Consider the following 21,900-nt stretch of genomic DNA (forward strand, 5'->3'; position numbering starts at 1 on the left):
TTCAATTGAAGGCCCGAGTTGAAGACCCGAGTTTGTAGCAGAGATGTCAGACAAGGTATCAATGTTTTTTTGGGCTCAAATGAAAGAGCGGGTCGAGAAATGGCGTGCTAGGGCCTCTAAAGATGGTTCTGAACCGGGGGAGACTCCTAGACCCCAATGTTCTATACATACTCCTAGACCCCATTGTCCCCCCATTGTCTTCGACGATCATTTGTGCTATAGTGGGACCCATAGCGCCATCCATAATTAATATCGACTGCAAATAAAACGAATGTAATGTCTACTCTACCGACACTGTTTGTCGACTGTAAGGATGGTGGACAGATGTGGTTATGGACAGTTTTTTTTATGTGCAATTGAATTTATGTACAGTCGTCGAAGTATGAACGGAGCCCCCCCTGCTTTTGGCAAGCGCGAGGGTGGCGTCCAGAATTCGCGTATCGCCGTGGCCGCCTCACCACCCCGCGGCCCATTCATGAATTATTAAATCCACGGAAGTTGCTCCGTTTCGCATTAGCGCGTTATTCGAACTTTTTTCTCAAGGTTCATCTCTTCTTTCTCTTTATTCCGTCATTCAAAGTTGAAAGTCGCTCGAAAAAATTTTTTTTAACACAGAAATTGCTTCTGACGAGATGAATTAGCCCCTGGAGGTGATAAAATACTCTGAAAAAATTGTGGAAACGCGAAATATGTCGACGCACGCGTGAGGCCGCAGAGGTAAACGTGAGACTCTCCCGCGCAGTCTTGCCCCGTGAATATTTTGTTTGAGCCCGAGTTTCGGATAAATCTACGATTATTTTGATCTATCAAGACACGTGACTCATCCCCATCGACTCCGTAATCAGGTAAGCGAGAGAATCCCAGAGAAGTGTAAACAAAACACTGTTTAACCCCTCGATAGCTCCGAATGTAAACATTTGAGGTTAAGTCGAGTGCTTCGGAGCAATTTCCAAAAGTATCAGAGGGTTTTGTTTTTATTTTAAATGGAGCAATGGCAGGCAAACGAACAGCAACGTCGGAGTTGAATCACGAGAACTGGAACGCTGAGGACGAGCCCGAGGAGGCAGGAACGTTTGCTGTTGCTGCTCAGGAGATTCTGGAGAAGCGGGTTGTGCGCACCGCCAAGAGGAGACTTGGAGCCGGCGAGGTGAGTCGTATTTTTTATTCAGTATCAACATGCGGATCGCAGAATGCACGTTTTCTTCGGGAGTCAGGATTTAAAATTAATTGCGGAGATGTTTAAAGAAGAATTAGTTCAACTCGTGGGTCTCAGGCTTTCTTTTTTGCCAGCTCCTGATATCGATATTATTTAGATTCATGAGACGATTGTCATTATTTATTACTGTTTGTTACTTTTTTAATAATTTGAGGGCTGGGTGTAATAATTGAAGTTCCAGATTGAATGATGATTCTTAGGGTTTTTATTTTCTTGAGCTACTCATGTTGATGTTATTTAGTTCGATTAAATAATTGGCAGAATGCACGTTTTCTTCGGGAGTCAGAATTAAAAATGAATTATGGAGATGTTTAATGAAGAATTAGTTCAATTCTTGGGTCTCAGGCTTTCTTTTTTGCCAGCTACTGATGTTTGATGTTTTTTAGTTCGATTAAATGATTGGCACTATTTTTGATTATTTAGTATTTCACAATAATTTGAGGAGTGGTTTTTATAATTGAAATTCCATCTGTCATTATGGCTCTTACGGTTTTTAGAATAGAATACTTTATTTCCTTAATGCTACTATTACAGTTTTGCATCTGCACAAACCATAGAAAATGATCTCCAGTAACACTCCAATGAATTATGTTTTTATATTAATAATGCATAATGAATAATGATTAATATCTTATTGCTGCATGAGAAATAAATGGGTAATTTTGCATTATATTCCCGTGGTCCTTATAAATTCATTCATCTTTAACATCATTTTCTAACGAAAAACAGTCCCTTCTACCATTTCAATACGGATTTCCGTACGTGTGAAACTATTAAACAATATAATTCCTTCATTTCAAACTCAGGGACCAGCAAAAAACGCTTTCGGAGCATTCGCAGGGTTCAAAACGACCCCACCCCCTATGACAGCAGCCTTCAGTTTCCTAAAATCAAACTCCACTCCAACAATCGCCCCCTCTCAACCCTCAACAATGTTCTCCCTGACATCCTCCAGCAACGGTTCAGCGAAGAACCCGGAGAATGGGCTGTCATCATCATCGATGCCCTCGATGCACCTGGGGAAGGCCCCAGAGAGCCAGCAGAAGGATCCACCGAAGGAGAAGAAGGAGACGATATTCAAGGAGTCCTCTGAATACTTCGCTAAACTCAAGGGACTAAACGAGGGTGTGGCCCAGTGGATCAAGACCCACGTGGACGCCAACCCCTTCTGCATCCTGACTCCCATCTTCAGGGATTACGACAGGTACTGTTCATCCCAGAATTTCTTAAATTATAATGAGTGTGATATGACGGTAAGTTTTTTTAATTCAACGTTTCGATTATATTTCTTATAAAATATTTTTCAACAGTTTCATCGCTTTTTTAAAGTTCATTTTCAATTGATCATTTTCATCGGCTATTGGTAATTTCTTTTGCACGAACACTAACTGATTTTATTAATACATTTATTCATTATTCATTTTTTTAACAATTATTTTTCCTTCGTTAGAAAAAAAAATATTCTCTTAATTGTCTCAAATTGAATTTCCGCTTTATTCCTGAGAAGTTTTAATTAACAAAATTTCGCAGTTATTTAGACCCAAAAATGCCTTTAATTTTATACTCTGTCGAAAAATGAGGGAATGAAGAATAATCAATGGGTTAATGCTTGAATTAATGATTGAAAATTAAAAAGACTTTGCATTGCAACAGGTACCTCAAGGAGATCGAGGCGAAACGTGAGGAGCAGACGAGTAAAGGGTCAGAGGATGCTAAAACTTCTAAAGAGCCTGCAAAACCTACTTTGACGTTTGGAGTGCCTCCAAAGGAGTCCTTAGAGACCTCAGACTCCGTGTTCTCTGGGAAGACCCCTGCCACCCCAGCAGGATCCATCTTCGGCACTGAGACCCCTGGAAAATCAGTTTTCGGGAATGCTGATGGGAAAGGGGCATTTGGAAACGACGTGAACCCATTTTTGAACAAGAATAAAGAGACCTCGGATAAACCTGAGAAGAAGGAGGAGAAGGTGGAGGCGAAGAGCATGTCGTTTCCTCAGACGACGACAGGGACCTTCAGCTTCGGTCAGAGCTCCACCACTGGCACCAGCTCTGCCAGCTTCAGCTTTGGCACTGGAAAACCTTTCTCGTTTGGAACCAGTGTTGTTGCTCCACAAGCGTCTGAGGGCAAGGACGATGCTGACGACAAGGAGGATGACGATGAACCACCCAAGGTCGAGTTTAAACCTGTTACTGAAGTGGGGGCTATTTATGAAAAGAGGTGAATATTATTTTTTGGTGAAAATAGAAAAGTAGTATTTATTTATTTATTCATTCATTCATTCATTCATTCAATCATTGATTCATTCATTTATTCACTTATTTATTCATTTATTTATTTATTTTGATTTTAATCTAACATTACTTTCTTGATTTTTTCTTTTCTCCATTAAAATTCTTCTTCTCGCGAATTTAAATATATTAAAATCAAAATCTCAACATGAAAATCAGTAGATAATTTCCCGTAAAAAATATCTCCTGAGATATTCTCCAAATTGACTCGTTATCACGAGAATTAAAAATTCAAAAAGCCACAGACGCAATTAAATCAATAACAATGTTCGAAATAAAGAAACAAAAAATTTTTTTTCTACAGGTGCAAAGTATTTTTCAAGAAAGATAAAATCTACAGTGATCGAGGAGTAGGAGTTCTCTTCCTGAAGCCAGCGCCCAATGGAAAGACTCAATTAATCGTTCGTGCTGATAATTCCCTGGGTAATCTCCTTCTAAACACCCTCTTAACCGAATCAATTCACACCCAACGGATGAATAAAAACACAGTAATGGTGGTCTGTTTGCCATTACCCGACTCCCAACCACCCCCAGTTCCAGTGCTCCTCAGGGTCAAGACCAGCGAAGACGCTGATTCCCTCCTCGAGCAGCTCGAGAGTAACAAAAAGTAAATAGCTATCAACTCATCAGCCAGTATCGAAATTTCGATAAATCAAACTTTTGGGATGATATTCAGGGTGATTTTGGTAAATTACCAGTGGCAAGTGTATGAGTGATGGTATGAATGAAGCGAGAAGCTTTAGAAATTTTCAGTGATCTTTGGCTATTTGTCAAATTCTTCGTTCCACTGATGATGAAAATGAGATATTTTTATGGGTAAAAAAAATCTACATGACGATTATTAGCAAAAATTGGGTTCATTCGATTGATCACAATTTTCGGATGATGACTTAAAATGAAAATTCTTATTAGATAATTTGCTTTTTTACTACCATTCGTTTAAATGTGAAACTGATGTACACTACGATAAGCACTTGTATATAATAAAGAAGAAATATTCCAAAAAATTCGAAAAATTCTCATGGTTTTTAAAAAATTAAAACTCAATGAATTTTTATATAGTGTGTATTTAATTCAAACTTTAATAGTTATTAAATTTACATAAAATATTACGTTTCTCCATTATACAATAAGCATATACAATATCGTTACTTCATTTAATTTTCCAAGGAGCAGTCGAACCCTAACGACTAATGAACCAGCGGCCAGTGTTAGCGGCTAATGATAACGAGGATGAACGAGACTTAGTCCATAATTTCTGAAATTCCAATAAATTATTCCTTCATTTTCACTCGCCCGAGAAATCCCCTCCATTTCTTCCAAATTCAGACTAGAGCATTCCATGCCATGTCTCATTAAATCCAAAGGATATAACAAAATTCGAATTCCATAATCAACGATTCGCAACTAATCACTAAGATCTGCGAAAAACGAATGAAAAAAAAAAGGGAAAAAAAATCTGATTGGCAGTAGAAGTGGAGAGTCCACAGTGACGATACCATCGCAAGTGCTAGTGTCGAAAGCATCATTTTGTATGTACAAAGGTGTGATGCCTCAATAATCTAAAAAGAACAATTCTCCTCATAATAATAATCGATATCTTTCTATACAAATGATCAATATAATTGAACTCTCTGATCTGCAGTACTTCATCGGTGATTGTTGTCCTCCTCTTGCTAGGCTTTCGGCGCCATGAATGGAGTTAGTGATCCTGTCTGGCCTAGACCAAGCTGAATGTGTTGCATGTGAATTTCCACGCAATTTTGAAACACCTGTTGATTTTGGGGACTCAGTCGTGATCTTAGCTGATCCATTGTTCCTTGGAGGACTTTTAACTCGTATGCGTTGCGATCTGAGTCTGATAAACACTGAAAAAGCAAACAAAAGCAATAATTATCAACAACTCCACGAGTAAAACAACTCTTGAACAAAATCCCTCAAGTTTCATTGAAAATAATTCTGAAATAATTTGAATTTTCAATTCTGCAGTTGAAAAATATCTGAAAAATGTACTCTTTTTTGCAAAATTAATGAATAAAAATTACCTTCACTTGAAGCATAAGAGCAGTCAAATCAGTAACCAACTGATTCATCTTGGTAGGTGCCTTATCATTAATAATATTATTTTTGGAAACCATATCAGCAGCTTCCTGTCTGCATTTCTCCCTCAAATGCGAGGGCACCAGCATCGCAGCGACCGAGGGCTCAGGTGCGATCTCCTGACAGAGCTCCTGCACCTCATTCAAGAACTCCTGCAGAGCAGTATTCATCTTTTCGAGTTCCACCACAACCGAAGCGTACTTTCTCTCAAAATCAGGTGACAGGGACTCCCCAAAGGATCTCCTCTTCTCAGCCTCAGTGTTCATCTCCTTCAGCTTCTTGATCTTGATTTTCTTGGCTGCAAGAATCTTGTTGACCTTCACCATGAACTCCAGGAGTTTAAGGGGAAACCCATTCATTGTGCCACCAATGTGGCTCTTCTTGGGGGCTGAGACCGAGGCATTGGAGATCAGGGGATCGTTGTTGAGCCTTGGAGAACGCAGTTTCAGGGCGTAAGGGGGTGATGGAACGTACTGGACGTGTCTGGGTCGGAATTTCTGCGCAAATGAGGCGACACTGATCGTCTCTGGTGGCTCATTAGATAGTACTTCGTAGTCGGGTACACTGTGGGTGCCCAGACCAGCTCTCTCGAAGGTTATTCTGTAGGTGTTGTTGCTCGTGTCCACTCCATCGATACTTCCAGTGAACAGACCGTCCTGGGGCTTTCTCAGTCTTGCTGTCACCTTTAGGAATTTAAAATGAAATGAAATCTCCCGCAATTTAAAGTAGAACAGATACTAATGTACATCATTGATAAATCTCATTTCATCGAACGAAATTGATTTGAGAAACATAACGATGAATTTTATTGTTAAAAACAAAATTATTCTGACACTGAGAGAAAAAAAAATTTGTTGCAAAAACAGTAATTAATTTTATTGTTTAAAAAAGTTGATTCCGAGCATTTAGCTTGTCATCAGTATTTTAGTTTAGGGTGTCGCAACAAAAGTCAATTTAGGTTCAATGTGATTTTTAAGATCTATATTTAAGAAATTGTGAATTTATTGAGGAATTTATTCGATATCCTTTGACTTCTTGTTGCCTTCACTTTGATTCTTCGTCTAGATTAATTATTATTACAGGATCGAGTGAATGATTTGATTCTATTTGCATTGATTTTGATAATTCTAGTGGTTAGATTCATGAATTCATTTTCAATGCACTGCGAGTCAGAAAATGAGTATAAAACGTCTGAAAATGAAATGAATTGTTAATAGAAAAGAGAAAATTGGTTACGCACCTTCGTTCCAATCACCAGTTGCAGAGGTATCTCTGGGGGCAAGTCCTTGAAACTGTTGGCATCAGCTGTCTTCCTCTGCTGGAGCATTCTTATTTTCTGCCTCTTGCGCTCCAACTCTCGTCTCTCCTCCTCGAAGAAGGACTGGGAGCATCTCCTGGGCTTTCCCATCATCCTTCTGATCTTGCACCACTCGACTCTCGTTAATTTTCGGGACTTCAGCTGGGGGAAGGACTCCTTCAGGCAGATCATGAAGTCGTTGTCACCTTCGAAGAGGGTCTTGTCGAGGTTGCTGTAGAACCACTCGTAGCAGACCCATTTGTGGGCCTTGGGGAGTTTCAGGAGATTGCGAAGGCGCATCCCTATCTTCTGGCCCACTTTACGGTCTGGGGAGCCTGGGGGGAGGGGCTTCTCTGGCTCTTTCTCTACTTTGATGGGGGTTTTTGGGGGTGGAGGCGGTGGCGGAGTCTGGGGGATTACTTTCTTGGGCTCGGTGGAGGAACGAGTTTGACGCTTTGGGGGGGAGGGACGTGGGATCTTGCGGGGGGAGGGCTTCAAGTCTACCGTCCCTGGCTCCTTCTTTACTCTGGAAATTCAGGGAAGAGTTGCTTTCATTTATAAAAAAGGGAGGATAACAAATTTTGGGGAGGTTTGTTGGAATTTCATTAGCAAATTCTGTTTGTTTTTACGCCAAATCTATAACAGATCGTGTCATTTTGATATTTGAAATTCCTTATTTTGTAAAATAATCTCAGATTTTGCCTGCAGTTGAAGGAGCTACGTCGGTGGATATTAAAAGTCTTCACTGGGCCTTGGGACCCATTGAGCAATTTGTGATATATGACCCATGGAACCACGAAAAATTTCATTTTTTCCTATTTTTACCTTCAAAATGCTCCTTGTGTCGTAGTTTTCATACGATTTTAGCTTTTTTTTAAATGTTCGTTACACTCCAAAGAATAAAGTTCAGTATCCGTTTTACTCTATTCGCCATAGATCATGAATAAAAGAAGTTGGAATTGTATAAATTTTACTCTACTCTAGAGACGCGAAACATTCATGAAATTCAAAATTCATTTTAAAAAACCAAATCTTTTGATATTTTTCGCTGAACGCATCGTCTCCAAAATTTATTTTGGAACAATTTTTTTCATAATTTTGTTTTGTATATGAAACTGATTGGCTGGAATTTAAAATGAATTTAACTTACCTGTGATGTGGATGATTAACCAGGATATCATCAAAGAACAATTTGTTCTTCTTCCTGATTCTCGCCGGCATGCCACGACGATTCAAAACCTGAACTGGTTGTGGAGGATTCTGCTTCCTCGGAGGTGGCTTAGTCCCGACCCTCTGCAACCCCAGAGCAGCAGGCCCCAGCTCTGGCACAGGCTCTGAATCCTCAGTCTCCATCTCAAACGAATTATTGTGATCAATGTCCATCGAATCCTCGTCAATCTCAGTTTTTATCTCGTCCACCGATGGATAACCACCATTTTTCATGGACAGCAGGGTCTCAGCTGACTCGTCTGCACAGAAAAAATCCCAAAATCCTGATTAACACCTCCACTCTCCCTAAACCTCAATTAACAAAAAACAACCCTTCCCCTCCTCCAAATCCCAAAGACGAATAATCAATATTAAATAACTCCACACATAAAATCCAACAAAATAAAATTTCATAAGTATGAGAATTCAAAAATTTGAAAAAAAAATCGTTTGACCCTCCGTCCCTCAAAATTTTTCAAACGTACAAATTAATATTCGAATTGAACTCGAAACAAACCCCCAAAAACAGTCCAAGAGTCATAAAATTCATGAGTAAATAGTAAAAAAACAAGTGCGAAATCATAAAAACACACATTTCATATTCGCCATTAACTCAACACATCCACAAACCCGAATTTTCTGAAAATCGCGACCTAACCAAGCTGCTATTTCGGTGTCCCAGCCCGAAGTAAACATCCCACGCGCGCGTCCGACTCGAAACTTCCCCCAAAATCATGAAAACCCCATAATGACTCCCAGTCCTCCCTGCAACCCCCCAAAACCCAAATAAATCAATTACAGAGTCAACAAATTAACGACGAAAATTGCTGTTTTTATCAAAATTTTCGTGCCAGTTGTCCTGCTTGAATTGTGCATTGGTGATTTTTGAAATTTTGAACCAGCCAAGTACGTGACCAATTGAATCGCCGATATCGCGTGCTAATGATCGCGTGGGGCCCATGTTTTTTGGCTGTTCGATGATCAACAGCCTCGACTACGAGTGCAACCACTTGTATTCGTACATTTTAGCGGTTTAATTAACTTAAAACTATGGATAATTATGTGAATAATTGCACTCACTTTCAATCGTGTCCGCCATGTTGCCCATTACTGGTGCATTGTGGGTAAAGTTGTTTCCGCCGAAGCGCCTCCACTGGAGGGCTTGTGTCAGGTTCGCCAAACTTCAGGCAGAAATTCAACATCCCGAAGAAAAATCCCTAGACCCTGGATCCTAAATCCCTGGTTGGTCCCCAGGAGTGGCGCTAGTGTGCTTTTGCGGTTTATTCAAATTGAAACATATTTTTACGAAAAATTGAAACCGATTTCGTCTTCCAACTCTTCAATATCAAAAGAATTTCCGACTTACATTGATCAAGGTTTTAATATTCTAATCGAAATTTGAAAATAGTAAAATAATTTGTAATCTGAATTTCCAATTGATGATGAATTAAATATTTAAAAATATGGGACTTTAAATTTTCGATTAAGGAGATGATCCTACATTTATTATAAGGGATTTCCGGTTATCCAAATAGTCGTCAATCTTTATAACTCAATTATTGATTAATGAATAATCCAAAATTTGACTGTTAAACTTGATTATTACTTGAATAATTAAAACTTAAACGTGATATTAAGTAATTGACAATTTAATAATTTAACAGTAATTATAATTTAGGAATATGGCTATCGGTGCAGTAACAGGAATCACGTTTCAAAGCAGTTAGAACTGTTCTCTTCTCTTAATGAGAGTGTTCACAAAATGGATTTTTTCGAAATTATGTTGAAGATAAAAATCTAGAAATTTTTTAAAGGATTCAATATGAGGGGTCATTTTAGGAAACGGTCCTTATGTGCAGCGCCATCTATCGGAAGTCTAGAAAATTCTAGACATTTCGAGGAAATTCAGGGAATTTCTAGAAAATTCGACAAAGAAGGAAAGACCATGGACGTATCCACGTACAATTACAGCTATATCGAAGATACAGCCGCCTGAAATTTTGTTTTAATCGAAACGATGATTAGCTTTTTCCTTCATAATTCATGTATTTATGTAGGACCGTAATATGGCCAAATAATTGATCAGTAATGAATGAAAACGGTTGAATTGAAATTAAGCTATAGGAAAGTTTAATCGTAATTTCACTTAAAATTTTCAAATCATTTCCAACAATTTTCTTTACATTTTTCCTTGATATGATTTTTCTTCATGCTCTTTGCATCGTCAGGGACATAAATTCGTAATTAATTGGAATTTAATTGGAATTTGAATTAAAATAATGAGAGGGAATTGGGCAACTTAAACATTTATATTCTACTATAGATTTCAAACAAATTGGTCTCCAAGGGTTGTTTACATTTCCCTTCGATTACATGAATTTTTGTGGTTTTATTGGGATCCTCTGGATTTTTTCCTTGAGTTTATCGTTTGACGTTCAGACAGAGTTGAGCAAATACTGCCGAGATAAAGAGAGATTGATAACTTCTGATGAGCTTGATGAATATCTTCTTATAGACGCCGAAGTGGCTTCAACTCTCGGACTTGAATGTCATTTTTGGTGAGATTTACTTTCTAAAAGGGAATGCGTTAAATTCAATAGTTTCGTTAATTATGGAATTATCTCAGAAACGATTGGTTTTAGGAGAAAATATCTTAAAACCTTTCTTGCAGGAAATTTCTCCAGCAACAAAAATGATTTTATGACATTTCATCGTAGAATGACTCATTCGCCAGATAATTACGTAATTAAGACATGAGAAGCGAATTAAATCCTGAAAATTTGATTTTCAATTTTTTATTTTGCAGTAATGAAGCCAGTGATGGCCAACCCAGGGTCTGGTACTTCCAGGATCGCCTCCAAAAAGAAGAGGAGAAGGAAGTCGACCTGGGAATGGCCAACAACATGTCCTCCAACAAGATCCACTTGACTCCGGAATTGAATCTAATAATCAAGGACTTCAGCCTCAAAGACGCTGGGATTTACAGGTGCCATGGGGCACTGGGTCAGGACGTGGAGAATAAATTCAATTATAGAATAGAGCGTGAGCTGGAACCGTCAACACTCCTGTATCAAGTAGTTCAGTACTAAGAGTATGACGACAATGATGGAAATACTTTTCAGCTATTTCTAAAGATGTGCTTCATATTGCGACAGCCAGAGGGAATATCTCCGATTGGGAGAAGTACAGGGAGATTAATCTGAGGCCTGTGACACTTCGTCTAGCTGTAATTTATAAATTCATTGACATTTTCAGGGAGGAAACAAATTCATAGAATTTTATTCCTTTGAATTTCACAATATTTGCAAATTTCATGCCAATTATTCCGCAAACAAAAAAAATTGATAAAAAAATAATAAATGATTTAGAAAATATCTCTGGAACTAGTGCATTTAAAGAAGAAGAAGTTAGGGGAAATTTTTTGTTCATAAAAGTTTATCTAGAAATTTCTCCTCATAAATTTTGTTTTTAGCCCCTAGACTGCAGATATTTAGAAGTAATCTGTTTCTCATTGTTTGGTGTTTAGGTCTCGAAAATGAAACCATTGGCGCTGATTCGTGCTGCTGGTGTTTCCCTCGAAATAGTCTCCGAATGGAGCGTTTGGAGTTCTTGTCAGAAGTGCAAAGGAAAGAAAGGGATCAAAACGAGTAGAGGACAGTGTAGAATCAAGAGGTCTATAGAAAATCGAGTAAATAACTCTTCCACATCCATGAATTTTTTCATCCAGAAGAATTTTTTGAAAATTCTCAAATTTCCATCTTCAAATTTCATCCAGAAGAATTTTTTGAAAATTATCTCTGAATTTTTCCTTGAATTCTATTTTTTTTTAAATGAATAATTATTACTTGAAATTAAAATTCCAATATTTTCAATATTTTCAGTGGAAACCGCACAGGAATGTTAAATTTCGTTTCTTTAAAATTACAATTTTTACAGTTTTTACTGTAATACTATCTTGTAAAAATTCATGGAAAGCTAATACACAAATCAAAATAGAGAATTCAAAATTTGGTAACATTTTAATAATCCACACAGTGTTTAGAGACTCATAAAAACATAGTTATTCACCTAATCATTATTCTTCAAGTTCAATGTTATGAAACAACTAAACAATTCGTTATAACAAGGGTGAAGGGGTTTAAAAAGCCCAACAAACAGGTGACCTAATATTTGAATGGCCCTTAATGTCCATTTTTTTACAATTTCAAAGACAATGTTGACCGAAGATGCAGATCGCATAATAAAATTCTTCTCCAAATCTCCCCTCCTCCCCTGCAAATCCCTGATCCTGGACGCTGAGTTCCCAGCGATCAGCAGTGCCACCAAGGACCTCCCAGAGTTCATCTTGGAAGAGAAATGCAAGAAGTGCCCGAGAGAGAAGAAAGTGAAGAAGAACAAATTCAAGTACAAGAAGAGGTACACTCTGACTGACGGTGCTCATCTGGCTCTGGTGTGTCCCGAGAGCACTATGGAGTCGCAAATCGTCTGGAGGAAGGACTCGACGGTCCTGAAGAAGGGGACTGGCAGGTCCTTCAGGAAGAAGGATAAAGAGGCCAGGGTGATGGTCGATACCTTCTCAACGCTTTATTTGATTGGTGTCTCGAGCCACGAAGAGGGGAATTACACCTGCTACGTCGATGATGTCAGGATGATGCAGGTCAAAATCAGAGTCGTTTCCAAAAGTCGACTATTGACTCAAGGTAATCTATTCATTTCGCAATCAGATTGGAAGAATTCATAACGATTTTTTTTATTTATCAGAAATATTTTTAATGCTTTTCTCTCAATTTTCTAATTGTTTTTTTATTCATTTCTCAATTTTCTAACGGTTTTTTTCCATTGAATCGAGTTCAATCATTTATGAGAATTCTTTTATTGATGAGAAATATTTTTTATGCATTTTCCTCAATTTTCCTTTTTCTGGAAAAATTTCATGACATTCTGTTCAACTTTATTGGTCTTTTCAAATCAGTTGAATGAAATTTAATTATTTCTCTAATTTTTTTTATTCCACAAATTTTTGAACTGATGTGTTGTTGAATTATTCTCATTATCTAGAATATTTCCTATATTAAATATTCAATCACGCGCGTGACAAACGTGAAAACAGCGACCAATTGCGTCAATTTTTCGTCAATCATTAAAATGCAAAGATAACTAAAATCTAAATTAAACAGAAAAAAATTAATTAAGGTAATTAATTTATTCATATGATGATTATATTAGAAGAATCTGTGACTATTTTTAATTGATTATTAATGTCTTTAATGGATTTATCTAAATTCTCCAATTGTTTTTTAAAATTGTTTCTTAAATTTTTTTCATTGGGAAAATTTTATAATATTTTTCCTGCATTTTAACAATCATTTGAAATTAATTGAATCTAATCCAATTGTTTCTCTCATTCTTTTTATTCCGTAAATTTTTCCACAGATAAATTGCAGAATTATTCTAATTATTCTAGAATATTTTCTTTGTTAAATACTCAATCAGGCGCATGCCACACTTGAAAACAGCGACCAATTGCGATAAATTTAAGGCAATCATCACCGGAATGCAAAGATAATTAAAATCTAAATTAAACAAAAAATTAAACTAATCATTCAGAAATTTCGGTATTTTTTCACGCAATTCGCTTCCAGATATCGCAAAAAAATGTGGAACGCTTCACGATTTTGCGTGTCATCCTTGCGCAGGGGCCATGCTAATCTTCTCTGTATCGTTCCAATTTTAGTATATGTACTGCCGAAGCAAGTACGGAGGGCTAAAATCCTCACGTTTTATATATACAAAACGTGGTAGTGATGAACTACTTGCGAGAAACGGGACGAACAAGTAGGGTGCGATTTCGGGTCAAAGCCATCTACATTTGGAGATGCGAACTACTCGTTAGCAGTGGCTAGACACCACGGCGCGTGCGCCGGGTGTAATCACGAACATAAGATTCTCCCACACAAATTCAACAACTCAATTCAATCATTTTTAAACCGAATTGAGAATGAATATCCAATTTTACATTCCCAGGCTTTTGTCAACGCAAAAAATCAATTCTAGTGAAAGAAAAAAGAATGAATTCCTTAATTTTTAATGATTTTAATATTTTTTTAGCAAGTGATATTCTCTCATGAATGAGTTGTTTTGTTTTTTAAGGACTTTTCTTTGGAATTTTTCTTTAGTCCACTCATTCCTAAGAAAATTCTCGAATAAGTAAACATCGAATTCGTGATTCCGTTCTATTCTATCATCTCGATATTGATTGTCGCATCGTTTTATTAAACGATTATTAAATGATCCGTTTTTTAACAATTTATTTATTAAGTGACACAGATATTTATCACTTAGGTACAGGTCGATGTTTACGTTTTCAAGGCTATTTGATGGGTTTATATTGTATTACTCGTGCGTAAAGTTCCACTTTTTCACACGCGCGTGTAACACATCCTATTTTTTGTGGTACCTGCCGAGTTCATATTCATCAGAAAAGTTTTTTTTGGCCATATGACGAACAATATTTTTGTTAATTTCTTTCTATAATCCCGCTATTGATACCCCAGCATTTTTCCGTCACATGGGCTACCTCGGCTTTATCTTCCTCCTCGCATCTTTCTGTTACTGCGCCGGGCTCGTGATAGCCTGCAGAAAGAAGAACAGATTCGTAACAAAGAGAACCATCGACGAAGCGGAAGATTAATCCCAAGAAAAAAAAATGACTTCAATTGATCCTCCGACCGATTACCGCTTCCCAAGCTTCGCATTCGAAGCGCGAGGCGCATAAAGAAGCGGCAAAAAATGATATTCTCTCAGTGTGCAACGACCTTAACACAGAGAGACACAAAGTGAAAGGCCTCCAGAGTAGACCGTTGAATGTCCGGTTTCTGAAGAAGGCTCAGTCCGCACTTCAACATGGCTGTGCGCTGAATGGCTTCTCCAGCGCTTGTCAAAATTATATTCAAGGATTACCACGGGTCGAAATTCCTTTCAATGCCCTCGAAGATGGAGAAGAAGTGGATCTTTTGCGCTTTAGTGGTCCTCAGTTGTTTAGGAATAAGTGTTAATGGTGAGTCATTTTAATTTCTCACTTTCACTTTGAGATTATCTGCAACCTGTTACCATTACCCTCCGTGGCGGAACCGTTGTAACGAGCAATATTGTGTATCGACAATTGAAATCAACGATCAAACGTCTAAAGCCAGAAATGAAAAGAAGACGTAATTTCGTTCGACGGAAATTTTTCAGGTTTTTTCCTCTTCTGTGCTATTTTTTTTTATTCTTCTAGGGGGATTTCCTTGATTGAGTTTAATTACGCGGGGCCGATTAGACTTTATGATTAAAGGGATGGGCGGGTGGGAAACCTGTTGCATCGTTAACATCGTAATTTTCCTTGTGAATAACAACGTGACCTTTCAGGTGCACTACGAAGATGCGTCGATTGCCGATCGAGGGGGGAGTTGGGATCGTGCAAGGATCCTTTCACGATGAATGCCACTATGATTGAGAGTGAACATGGTGTTGACGTTGTACCATGTGCGTCAGGATGGTGCGGAAAAGTTATAGAATCACCTAATTTGAATAATGGTACACTTGGAATTTCTTGACTGCTGACAACTATTTTTACTGTCCCATTGGACTCCGTTCGAAAGTTATTTTTCAAATTAAATTTCTCACAAATGCAAAAACATGTACGAAAAAATTTAATGGAAAAACTAGGCGAATTCGCTAAATCATTCTATGGGATTTCTATTGAACTTTTTATTAGTTTTTGGCCGTTCCATTGAAATGCTCAATTGAAAATATTCTTTGCGACTTATTGTATTGAGATATTTTCTATAGAATTTTCCAAGTTTTTTTTGTTTGAATTTCTTGATGAAAAAAAAAATAGAATGAAAACACTTGGAAAATTTGAGCCGAGGAAATTCTATAGAAAATATTTCGATAGAACAAGTTGTATAGAAAAATTGAATTCTATTGTCTTTTTGTGTAGAATATTTTCTGTCGAACATTTCAATAGAATCGGTCAAAAAGTAATATAAAATTTTTATATTAAATGTTTTTCTGTGTGCACTTGCAAACGTGAAATGATCAGAATAAAATTGAACAACTGATAGATGAATCCTAAAACATCCTGAGAACTAAAGCCAGAACGTATGAAAAAATTCAATGCAAACAATATAAATTAAAAGAAAAATTAAACCTATTTATATTCTTTTTACTTTAAATTTTCAATTCGTTTAGACAATTACTGGAAAAAATTTGGAGAATTAATACCGATGAATTTTTATCCGAAACATCATAAGAGTCCGTTTAAAGAAAAGTCAATTAATTTTGTTCCCTCAAATATTTCGAAATTTTTAGCAAACGCACTAGTCAGTTCTCCCATTACTCCCCACACATGAATAAAAATCGTCCTTATATTTCTTCTCGTCCAGAATACGGTACAGCAACGCAAAGAATGTGCCTTCAGCGTGGACCAGACGACGGTGAAGAGAGGTGTGCCTACACAATAAAGAATTTCAAAAAAGTCTGGATGTGTTTCTGCAACGGTGACATGTGCAACAGCGCCAATTCCGTCAAGATATCCGCGTTATTTGTATTCATAGCGAGCCTTATAGTGATGCGGTGATGGGCAAAAGACTGTATATTTTTATGTAAATAATAGAAGGATATGAATAATGCAAGTACAAATAGCCTCTGTCATTGTATATCCAATAAAACGTGTGAGTGTCTAATCGATGTTTCTTCTCATTAAAAAACCCATAAAAGTGTGATTGAAGACTTTTAGTCAATTGCCCTTTCTGTGGAATTCCGGGGGATTATGATATGGTCATTTGGATCAGTCTCAATGCCCGTGGTTGCTGTAAAAGGGCGAGGTGGGCCTGAGGCTCTTCAGAATGTTCTCGTGGAGGCCGTTCGATCGTCTCTCCTCCTGATTCCTCAGTATCGCTCGCACGTGGGGAATCTCGTGGAAGAATAACTCACCGTGACCGTACAGATATCTGACAGCTATCATTGCTGCTTCTCCGGTCAGCAAAAGTGGATCAGGGTGATCTGCAAGATTTATTGAATGGGTTTTCAGGCATTGAGAATAATAAAAAATCCGACGAAATATTTGTGACATTTTAGAAGCAACGAAATCCTCTATTTTAATTCAATAAATTTTATTAGAATGAATAAATGGGTTTAGACGCACGAAACAAATTTATAGAAAAGCCTAGAGAATTCGACACGAAATTGGATTGAACTACTATTAAAGAAATTTCAATAAAAAATATTTTGTGTTATTTATATGTCAACAGAATTCGAGCGGTTAAACGGTTGAAGTCAGTTTTCAAGGAATATCTCGGAATCTAGGGGAGACGGCAAAATTTTTCTCATGACCTTTTTTATAGCCCTCAATTCGCTCGGCAAAAAAGGTTATTACGAGAATTTCGTTATCTCCCTTAGATTCGGAGATATTTCTCGAAAACTCAGCGAAGAGATGAGGCGGTTTGAACGGTTTTCTATTTTTATTTAAAACAAACAAAAAAGTTAGAAAATTTGGTCCGAAAAATTTCGATAGAGAATACCTCAATAAAGCGATATTATAGAATATTTTGCAATAAACATTTCTACTGAAAAATAAACACGCCGATAAGAGGTGTATTTTCTTAATAAAACAGACCTCGGCATAATCATAAATTTTAAATGAAGTTGAATTTTGAATAAGCCAATTGTTAATATTACTCATCAATTTTTAATTATTAAATTAATTATCAATTAAATATTCAAATTCCAAATTATTTCATCAATCAATGATTGAGTTCGGAAGATTGATTACTTGGCTAATCGAAAATCCGTTTATTAAATTCAGAAATATTTACTTAATTGACAATTTCATATTATCAGTTATTTAATTCATAGTCAATTGAAAAAAAAGTTAATTATCGCAATTATCTTGCCATGATAACTGCGATTGCATGGATTATTGATCCATGCAATAGAATCGGCCGAAAACTAATAGAAATTTCGCACTTAAAAAAAAATATAATTAAAATGAAATTGAAAGAATAAAAATACACTAAAAGGAATAGAAAATAAAGGAATAATAATTACTAGCCTTTGCTGCGTAATTTTTAGCACACAAACAGTAAAATTTAGCTTCAAAAGGAGCGCTTCATAAAAAAAAGAAAATATATATTTTCCAGGACTTTTTACTCTTTACTTAATTTTTCTCATAATTTTACCTAGACCGTTTGAAAAGTCTGGTGTGTGATGAGCGTCATCAGAGCTGAAACCGAGGTCGTTGGTGTCCAAGGGGGGTACGAATACACCTACGGGCCAAAGGGATTGAGCGTCTTGGGGGGTGATCACTCGGAAATTCCTGAATGATCCTGGCAATCTCTGACCTAGGATAAAAACGTAATAAAAAAAATCCATCGACGAAGATTAGATTAGAGTCCATAATCTTTTCTATTCATACCAAATGAAGGGTGCTGTCTTCCGATACTAAGGAAATTCTTCTGAGCAACTGTACTACCTCCTAAAACCGCGGACATAAATAAAAATATCCTTTAAATTCAGAGAAGAAAGTTACAAAGCGCCGAAGATGAGTTATACATTCACTAAAGACTATTTTGCAAATATCTTTGAAACCATTAGGTTTACAGAAAAATGTATAAAAATCATTTTCGTAGCCCGCAAAATTCTCTACAAAAAATGTTTTCTGATATTTTTCGCTCAACCTGATAGTTTCTTAGATATTCTCAAAATAAACCGTCGCCCTCATCGAATCGTACGAATTGACAACTGAATTATCTGAATTCACGCAATTACTCACCATCAGTCGTGAGCTCGTGCTCGTGATAATGCGGCGGCGATACAAACCTGACGTGAACACTGGCGAGCGGAGCTGCACACGTGGTTGCAGCTCCAGTGGCCAGTAAGCCCAGAATTTTCAACTGGAAGGGAAAAAAATTGATAAATTGCCAAGTGCAATTGCGATTGACTCCTCAGTGCAGATGCCTGGGAATTATTCCTCTCTAAATCTGGTCTATTGGTATTCATCAAATTGCTCCCCTGAGCGAATAAATCCCGTACTGGGTTGAGTGTTATTAATCGAGATTGCCAAAGCGATGAGTTGCGTCGAGGGTATTTCGCGAAAATTGCGTGGGAATGCATTTTCCATTTTCTTCGATCAAACGTTTGAAGAAACTAAAAAAAATTGGATTATCGGCGAAATTTGGAATGGCAAATTGTGATTATATCCAAATGTGATTCGACAAAAAATACAACGAAACACGCAGGAATACAATTTACTAGGGGAATCCCGTTGAAATCTATTGGAATTTCATTGAATTCTTCACAGATTTCTATTAAAAATTATGCAACTTATATTATAATTATGTAACTGAATTATCACATTATAGTTTTTGATTAGTCAATAGGTTTTCATTATTCCATATAAATGATTCTCTCAAATTTTTCAAATATTTTATAAATCAGTAATCCACTTCGCTAGCATGATCATTATTACATTAATTAAAAAATCAAATTCAGATATTCAGAATCAACAGGTAAATTATAATGGAGAATTAAAGATTATTTTCCAATTTAATTGCAAAAGTAGTCATTACTTTTGGTTAATCTCGTCCCTTTGATTAATCTCTGGTAAACTTCTTTATTTAGCATAAACCGACACAATGACAAATTTGAAAGATCTAGGAATAATTTGAAAAAATCAACAGCAATCTAGATCTTATACTTGACAAAGAGCCGTAAAAATTTTCATTCAAGCGCAAAGTCGGCATTTCGTTCTAAAAATTTGCCTTACATACGGTATATGGCCCGCAGTATCGGAACAAAATTTTCGAAATCGTACCACTCATGATATATTTGTGAGAAAAATTTTGATTGATAGGGCTTCTACACATTTCAACACGAGATGTCAAATTTTTTCAAATTTTTCCGAGGCATAACTGCAGTGTCATTAAAAAAAAGGGAAAAAGTGCGACGCGGCGCTGTTAAAATTCCTTAATAACAATGTTCGCCGATTCCTGTCTTCACTCTCCCCCCAAAAAATCGGAGATGAGAATCGCCAGCAAATTTTCATTGTTAGCAATTCGCAATCGCGTCTCTAAAATCGTGTATGCCAGTGACAGTGAAAGTGAGTCGATAAGAATCACTGCGCCGAACGAATCCCCGGTCTTTCGAAATTCTCCCCAATAGACTCATAACGATTTAAACTTGATTCCCCACCAGCATCATATCACGGGACTCGATCATCCCCAGGATGGACGAACAAGTGCAACTGCGCCTGGAGCCCCCGCATCCACGTGACTCAGTGCTTTAGTTTTGGCCTTATAACTGGCGTTTGATCACGGTAGTGGGTAAAAGAGACGGGTTTTAAATTTATTGAAGCCAGAAGTTGGGCAACGCCAAGACAAGTCACGGGACTTTATATCTCGGAGCGCGTGCGATCGCATCCTGAATCCTCCGCACAAAGCACAATCTCGGCGCAATTGCATATCACGTGGCCCCAAGTCTACAGGGCCTCACCATTAAACCTCGTATATCCATCACTCAAGTATGTAAAATATACCTGCGGTAGCACCTACGTGACCAGTGCCTGAAACTTTCATCTTCTCTAACGAGATCAAGCCATTAATGATTTTTATTTGTACCTCTGGGGCGATTTCTTCGCTCTCTCTCTCTCTCTCTCACTCTCTCTCTCTGGCTCGTTCGGGGGATCATTTTTCATACGGGTTTCTAATTAATCCGTGAAGTTACGGTTTCACTAGATGGATTGGGGCTTGTTGTTTCTTCTCAGGTGGAGGATTGCATAATTAGTTCTAGATTGAAGTGGGAATCGAGGCGATAAATGTGTCAGAAATGCAGTTGCCGTTGGAATTAATTTAGGGAATATCTCGGAAGGGAAGGGCTTCGGGAGAATTTATGATAAGAGATTTTTTATGGGAAATTTTGTGGGCTACAAAAAAGGTCTTTTGATGTTTTTGTGTAGATGCGGTAGTTTTCGAGATTTTCCGGAAATAGTGAGCGTCCAATCGCTCTTTCTTGTGATTTATCTGTGTAGTCATACTTTCGTTGAGAGCTTGGTGTTCTCGCTCAGGTGGAGGCTTGCATAATTAACTCAGGAGTGAAGCGGAAATTCTATTGAATTTCTATTGAACTGTTCTATTAGTTTTTCGCCGATTCTATTGAAATGTTCAATAGAAAATATTCAGTAGAAAAAGTCAATAGAATTCAATTTTTCTATATAACTTATTCTATTGAGATATTTTCTTTAGAATTTTCTCGGCTCAAATTTTCCAAGTTTTTTCGTTTGATTTTCTTGATAAGAAGAAAAGAAAAATAGAATGAAAGAATCTTAAAAAATTTGAGTCGAGCAAATTCTATAGAAAATATTGAATTTTTTCTATTGAACATGTCAATAGAATCAGCCAAAAACTAATAGAAAGTTTATAGAAATTCAGTAGAATTTTCTAACGAATTCGATAGGTTTGTCTATTAAATATTTTCGTGCGTGAACTAATGATAATATCACAGCATCACAATTTAAACGATTGTTCAATTTCTAGTCTCTCGTTGGAAAGAGTGTTTAGGAGAATTTTCGCTGCAAGAAAATGTTTTGGGTAGATAGACTCACTTAATCGCTCTTTTTTTATTAATAACATTCATTAATGTGGACTTCTCATCAATTTGTGTAGTAATACTCCCATTGAGAACTTGTTGTTCTCATTCAGATGGAAGATTTCGTAATGAATTAAAGATTGAAGTAGGTAGGGAGGCGATGAGCC

General features: G+C 37.1%; 6 protein-coding genes and 1 non-coding gene across 11 annotated transcripts; 4 read left to right on the top strand and 3 right to left on the bottom strand.

Annotated features, from left to right (window-relative positions):
- Window positions 1–482: 482 nt before the first annotated feature.
- Window positions 483–4,501, top strand: LOC107046939 (nuclear pore complex protein Nup50). 2 transcript variants are annotated; one of them, XM_015269662.1, is made up of 5 exons: window positions 483–845; window positions 990–1,147; window positions 2,023–2,420; window positions 2,870–3,433; window positions 3,809–4,501. In XM_015269662.1, the coding sequence occupies exons 2-5, from the start codon at window positions 992–994 to the stop codon at window positions 4,113–4,115; spliced, it is 1,425 nt and encodes a 474-aa protein (XP_015125148.1). In that variant the 5' UTR covers window positions 483–845; window positions 990–991; the 3' UTR covers window positions 4,116–4,501. The 2 variants fall into 2 exon arrangements, with proteins under 2 accessions (XP_015125148.1, XP_015125153.1); XM_015269667.1 differs by lacking the exon at window positions 483–845 and having other exon boundaries at window positions 870–1,147.
- A 76-nt stretch (window positions 4,502–4,577) lies between these two features.
- Window positions 4,578–9,245, bottom strand: LOC107047958 (protein lin-9 homolog). 4 transcript variants are annotated; one of them, XM_015270890.1, is made up of 5 exons: window positions 9,191–9,245; window positions 8,052–8,370; window positions 6,845–7,427; window positions 5,550–6,287; window positions 4,578–5,372 (listed from the first exon to the last, which is right to left on the bottom strand). In XM_015270890.1, exons 1-5 carry the CDS (start codon window positions 9,216–9,218, stop codon window positions 5,181–5,183), a joined length of 1,860 nt encoding a protein of 619 aa, XP_015126376.1. In that variant the 5' UTR covers window positions 9,219–9,245; the 3' UTR covers window positions 4,578–5,180. The 4 variants fall into 4 exon arrangements, with proteins under 4 accessions (XP_015126376.1, XP_015126377.1, XP_015126380.1 ...); XM_015270891.1 differs by lacking the exon at window positions 9,191–9,245 and adding an exon at window positions 8,704–8,783; XM_015270894.1 differs by lacking the exon at window positions 9,191–9,245 and adding an exon at window positions 8,764–8,780.
- Window positions 9,246–11,001: 1,756 nt separating this feature from the next.
- Window positions 11,002–12,058, top strand: LOC107046525. Its single transcript, XM_029126749.1, has 4 exons — window positions 11,002–11,152; window positions 11,233–11,336; window positions 11,637–11,798; window positions 12,047–12,058. Exons 1-4 carry the CDS (start codon window positions 11,002–11,004, stop codon window positions 12,056–12,058), a joined length of 429 nt encoding a protein of 142 aa, XP_028982582.1.
- A 265-nt stretch (window positions 12,059–12,323) lies between these two features.
- Window positions 12,324–14,801, top strand: LOC114841685. Its single transcript, XM_029126750.1, has 2 exons — window positions 12,324–12,810; window positions 14,665–14,801. Exons 1-2 carry the CDS (start codon window positions 12,324–12,326, stop codon window positions 14,799–14,801), a joined length of 624 nt encoding a protein of 207 aa, XP_028982583.1.
- Window positions 13,762–13,868, bottom strand: LOC114841686. Its single transcript, XR_003783195.1, has one exon. It is a non-coding gene; the product is annotated as a U6 spliceosomal RNA (small nuclear RNA).
- Window positions 14,802–14,911: 110 nt separating the features above from the next.
- LOC107047959 lies at window positions 14,912–16,836 on the top strand. Its single transcript, XM_015270895.1, has 3 exons — window positions 14,912–15,167; window positions 15,518–15,685; window positions 16,537–16,836. The coding sequence occupies exons 1-3, from the start codon at window positions 15,029–15,031 to the stop codon at window positions 16,728–16,730; spliced, it is 501 nt and encodes a 166-aa protein (XP_015126381.1). The 5' UTR covers window positions 14,912–15,028; the 3' UTR covers window positions 16,731–16,836.
- On the bottom strand, window positions 16,522–20,724 carry LOC107046531. Its single transcript, XM_015269158.2, has 5 exons — window positions 20,701–20,724; window positions 18,924–19,044; window positions 18,567–18,626; window positions 18,331–18,492; window positions 16,522–17,155 (listed from the first exon to the last, which is right to left on the bottom strand). Exons 1-5 carry the CDS (start codon window positions 20,722–20,724, stop codon window positions 16,947–16,949), a joined length of 576 nt encoding a protein of 191 aa, XP_015124644.1. The 3' UTR covers window positions 16,522–16,946.
- Window positions 20,725–21,900: the final 1,176 nt, after the last annotated feature.

This window comes from Diachasma alloeum, unplaced genomic scaffold (genome assembly GCF_001412515.2).
Source record: "Diachasma alloeum isolate Michigan unplaced genomic scaffold, Dall2.0 Dall_scaffold_00183, whole genome shotgun sequence".
NCBI lineage: Eukaryota > Metazoa > Arthropoda > Insecta > Hymenoptera > Braconidae > Diachasma > Diachasma alloeum.

Bases quoted from the DNA above. Each gene is read 5' to 3' on its own strand.
- LOC107046939 (XM_015269662.1), top strand. From the start codon at position 992: ATGGCAGGCAAACGAACAGCAACGTCGGAGTTGAATCACGAGAACTGG. The intron at 1,148-2,022 runs GTGAGTCGTATT...TTTCAAACTCAG, and splicing joins GGAGACTTGGAGCCGGCGAG to GGACCAGCAAAAAACGCTTT. The intron at 3,434-3,808 runs GTGAATATTATT...TTTTTTCTACAG, and splicing joins GGGGCTATTTATGAAAAGAG to GTGCAAAGTATTTTTCAAGA.
- LOC107047958 (XM_015270890.1), bottom strand. From the start codon at position 9,218: ATGGGCAACATGGCGGACACGATTGAAA. The intron at 7,428-8,051 runs GTAAGTTAAATT...CTGAATTTCCAG, and splicing joins GTTAATCATCCACATCACAG to AGTAAAGAAGGAGCCAGGGA. The intron at 6,288-6,844 runs GTGCGTAACCAA...AAATTCCTAAAG, and splicing joins AACTGGTGATTGGAACGAAG to GTGACAGCAAGACTGAGAAA.
- LOC107046525 (XM_029126749.1), top strand. From the start codon at position 11,002: ATGGCCAACAACATGTCCTCCAACAAGATCCACTTGACTCCGGAATTG. The intron at 11,153-11,232 runs GTGAGCTGGAAC...AATACTTTTCAG, and splicing joins ATTCAATTATAGAATAGAGC to CTATTTCTAAAGATGTGCTT. The intron at 11,337-11,636 runs GTAATTTATAAA...TTTGGTGTTTAG, and splicing joins CTGTGACACTTCGTCTAGCT to GTCTCGAAAATGAAACCATT.
- LOC114841685 (XM_029126750.1), top strand. From the start codon at position 12,324: ATGTTGACCGAAGATGCAGATCGCATAATAAAATTCTTCTCCAAATCT. The intron at 12,811-14,664 runs GTAATCTATTCA...TTGATACCCCAG, and splicing joins AAGTCGACTATTGACTCAAG to CATTTTTCCGTCACATGGGC.
- LOC107047959 (XM_015270895.1), top strand. From the start codon at position 15,029: ATGGCTTCTCCAGCGCTTGTCAAAATTATATTCAAGGATTACCACGGG. The intron at 15,168-15,517 runs GTGAGTCATTTT...GTGACCTTTCAG, and splicing joins TTTAGGAATAAGTGTTAATG to GTGCACTACGAAGATGCGTC. The intron at 15,686-16,536 runs GTACACTTGGAA...CTTCTCGTCCAG, and splicing joins ATCACCTAATTTGAATAATG to AATACGGTACAGCAACGCAA.
- LOC107046531 (XM_015269158.2), bottom strand. From the start codon at position 20,724: ATGAAAGTTTCAGGCACTGGTCAC. The intron at 18,627-18,923 runs GTGAGTAATTGC...CCGCGGTTTTAG, and splicing joins GCACGAGCTCACGACTGATG to GAGGTAGTACAGTTGCTCAG. The intron at 18,493-18,566 runs GTATGAATAGAA...TTTTTATCCTAG, and splicing joins AAGACAGCACCCTTCATTTG to GTCAGAGATTGCCAGGATCA.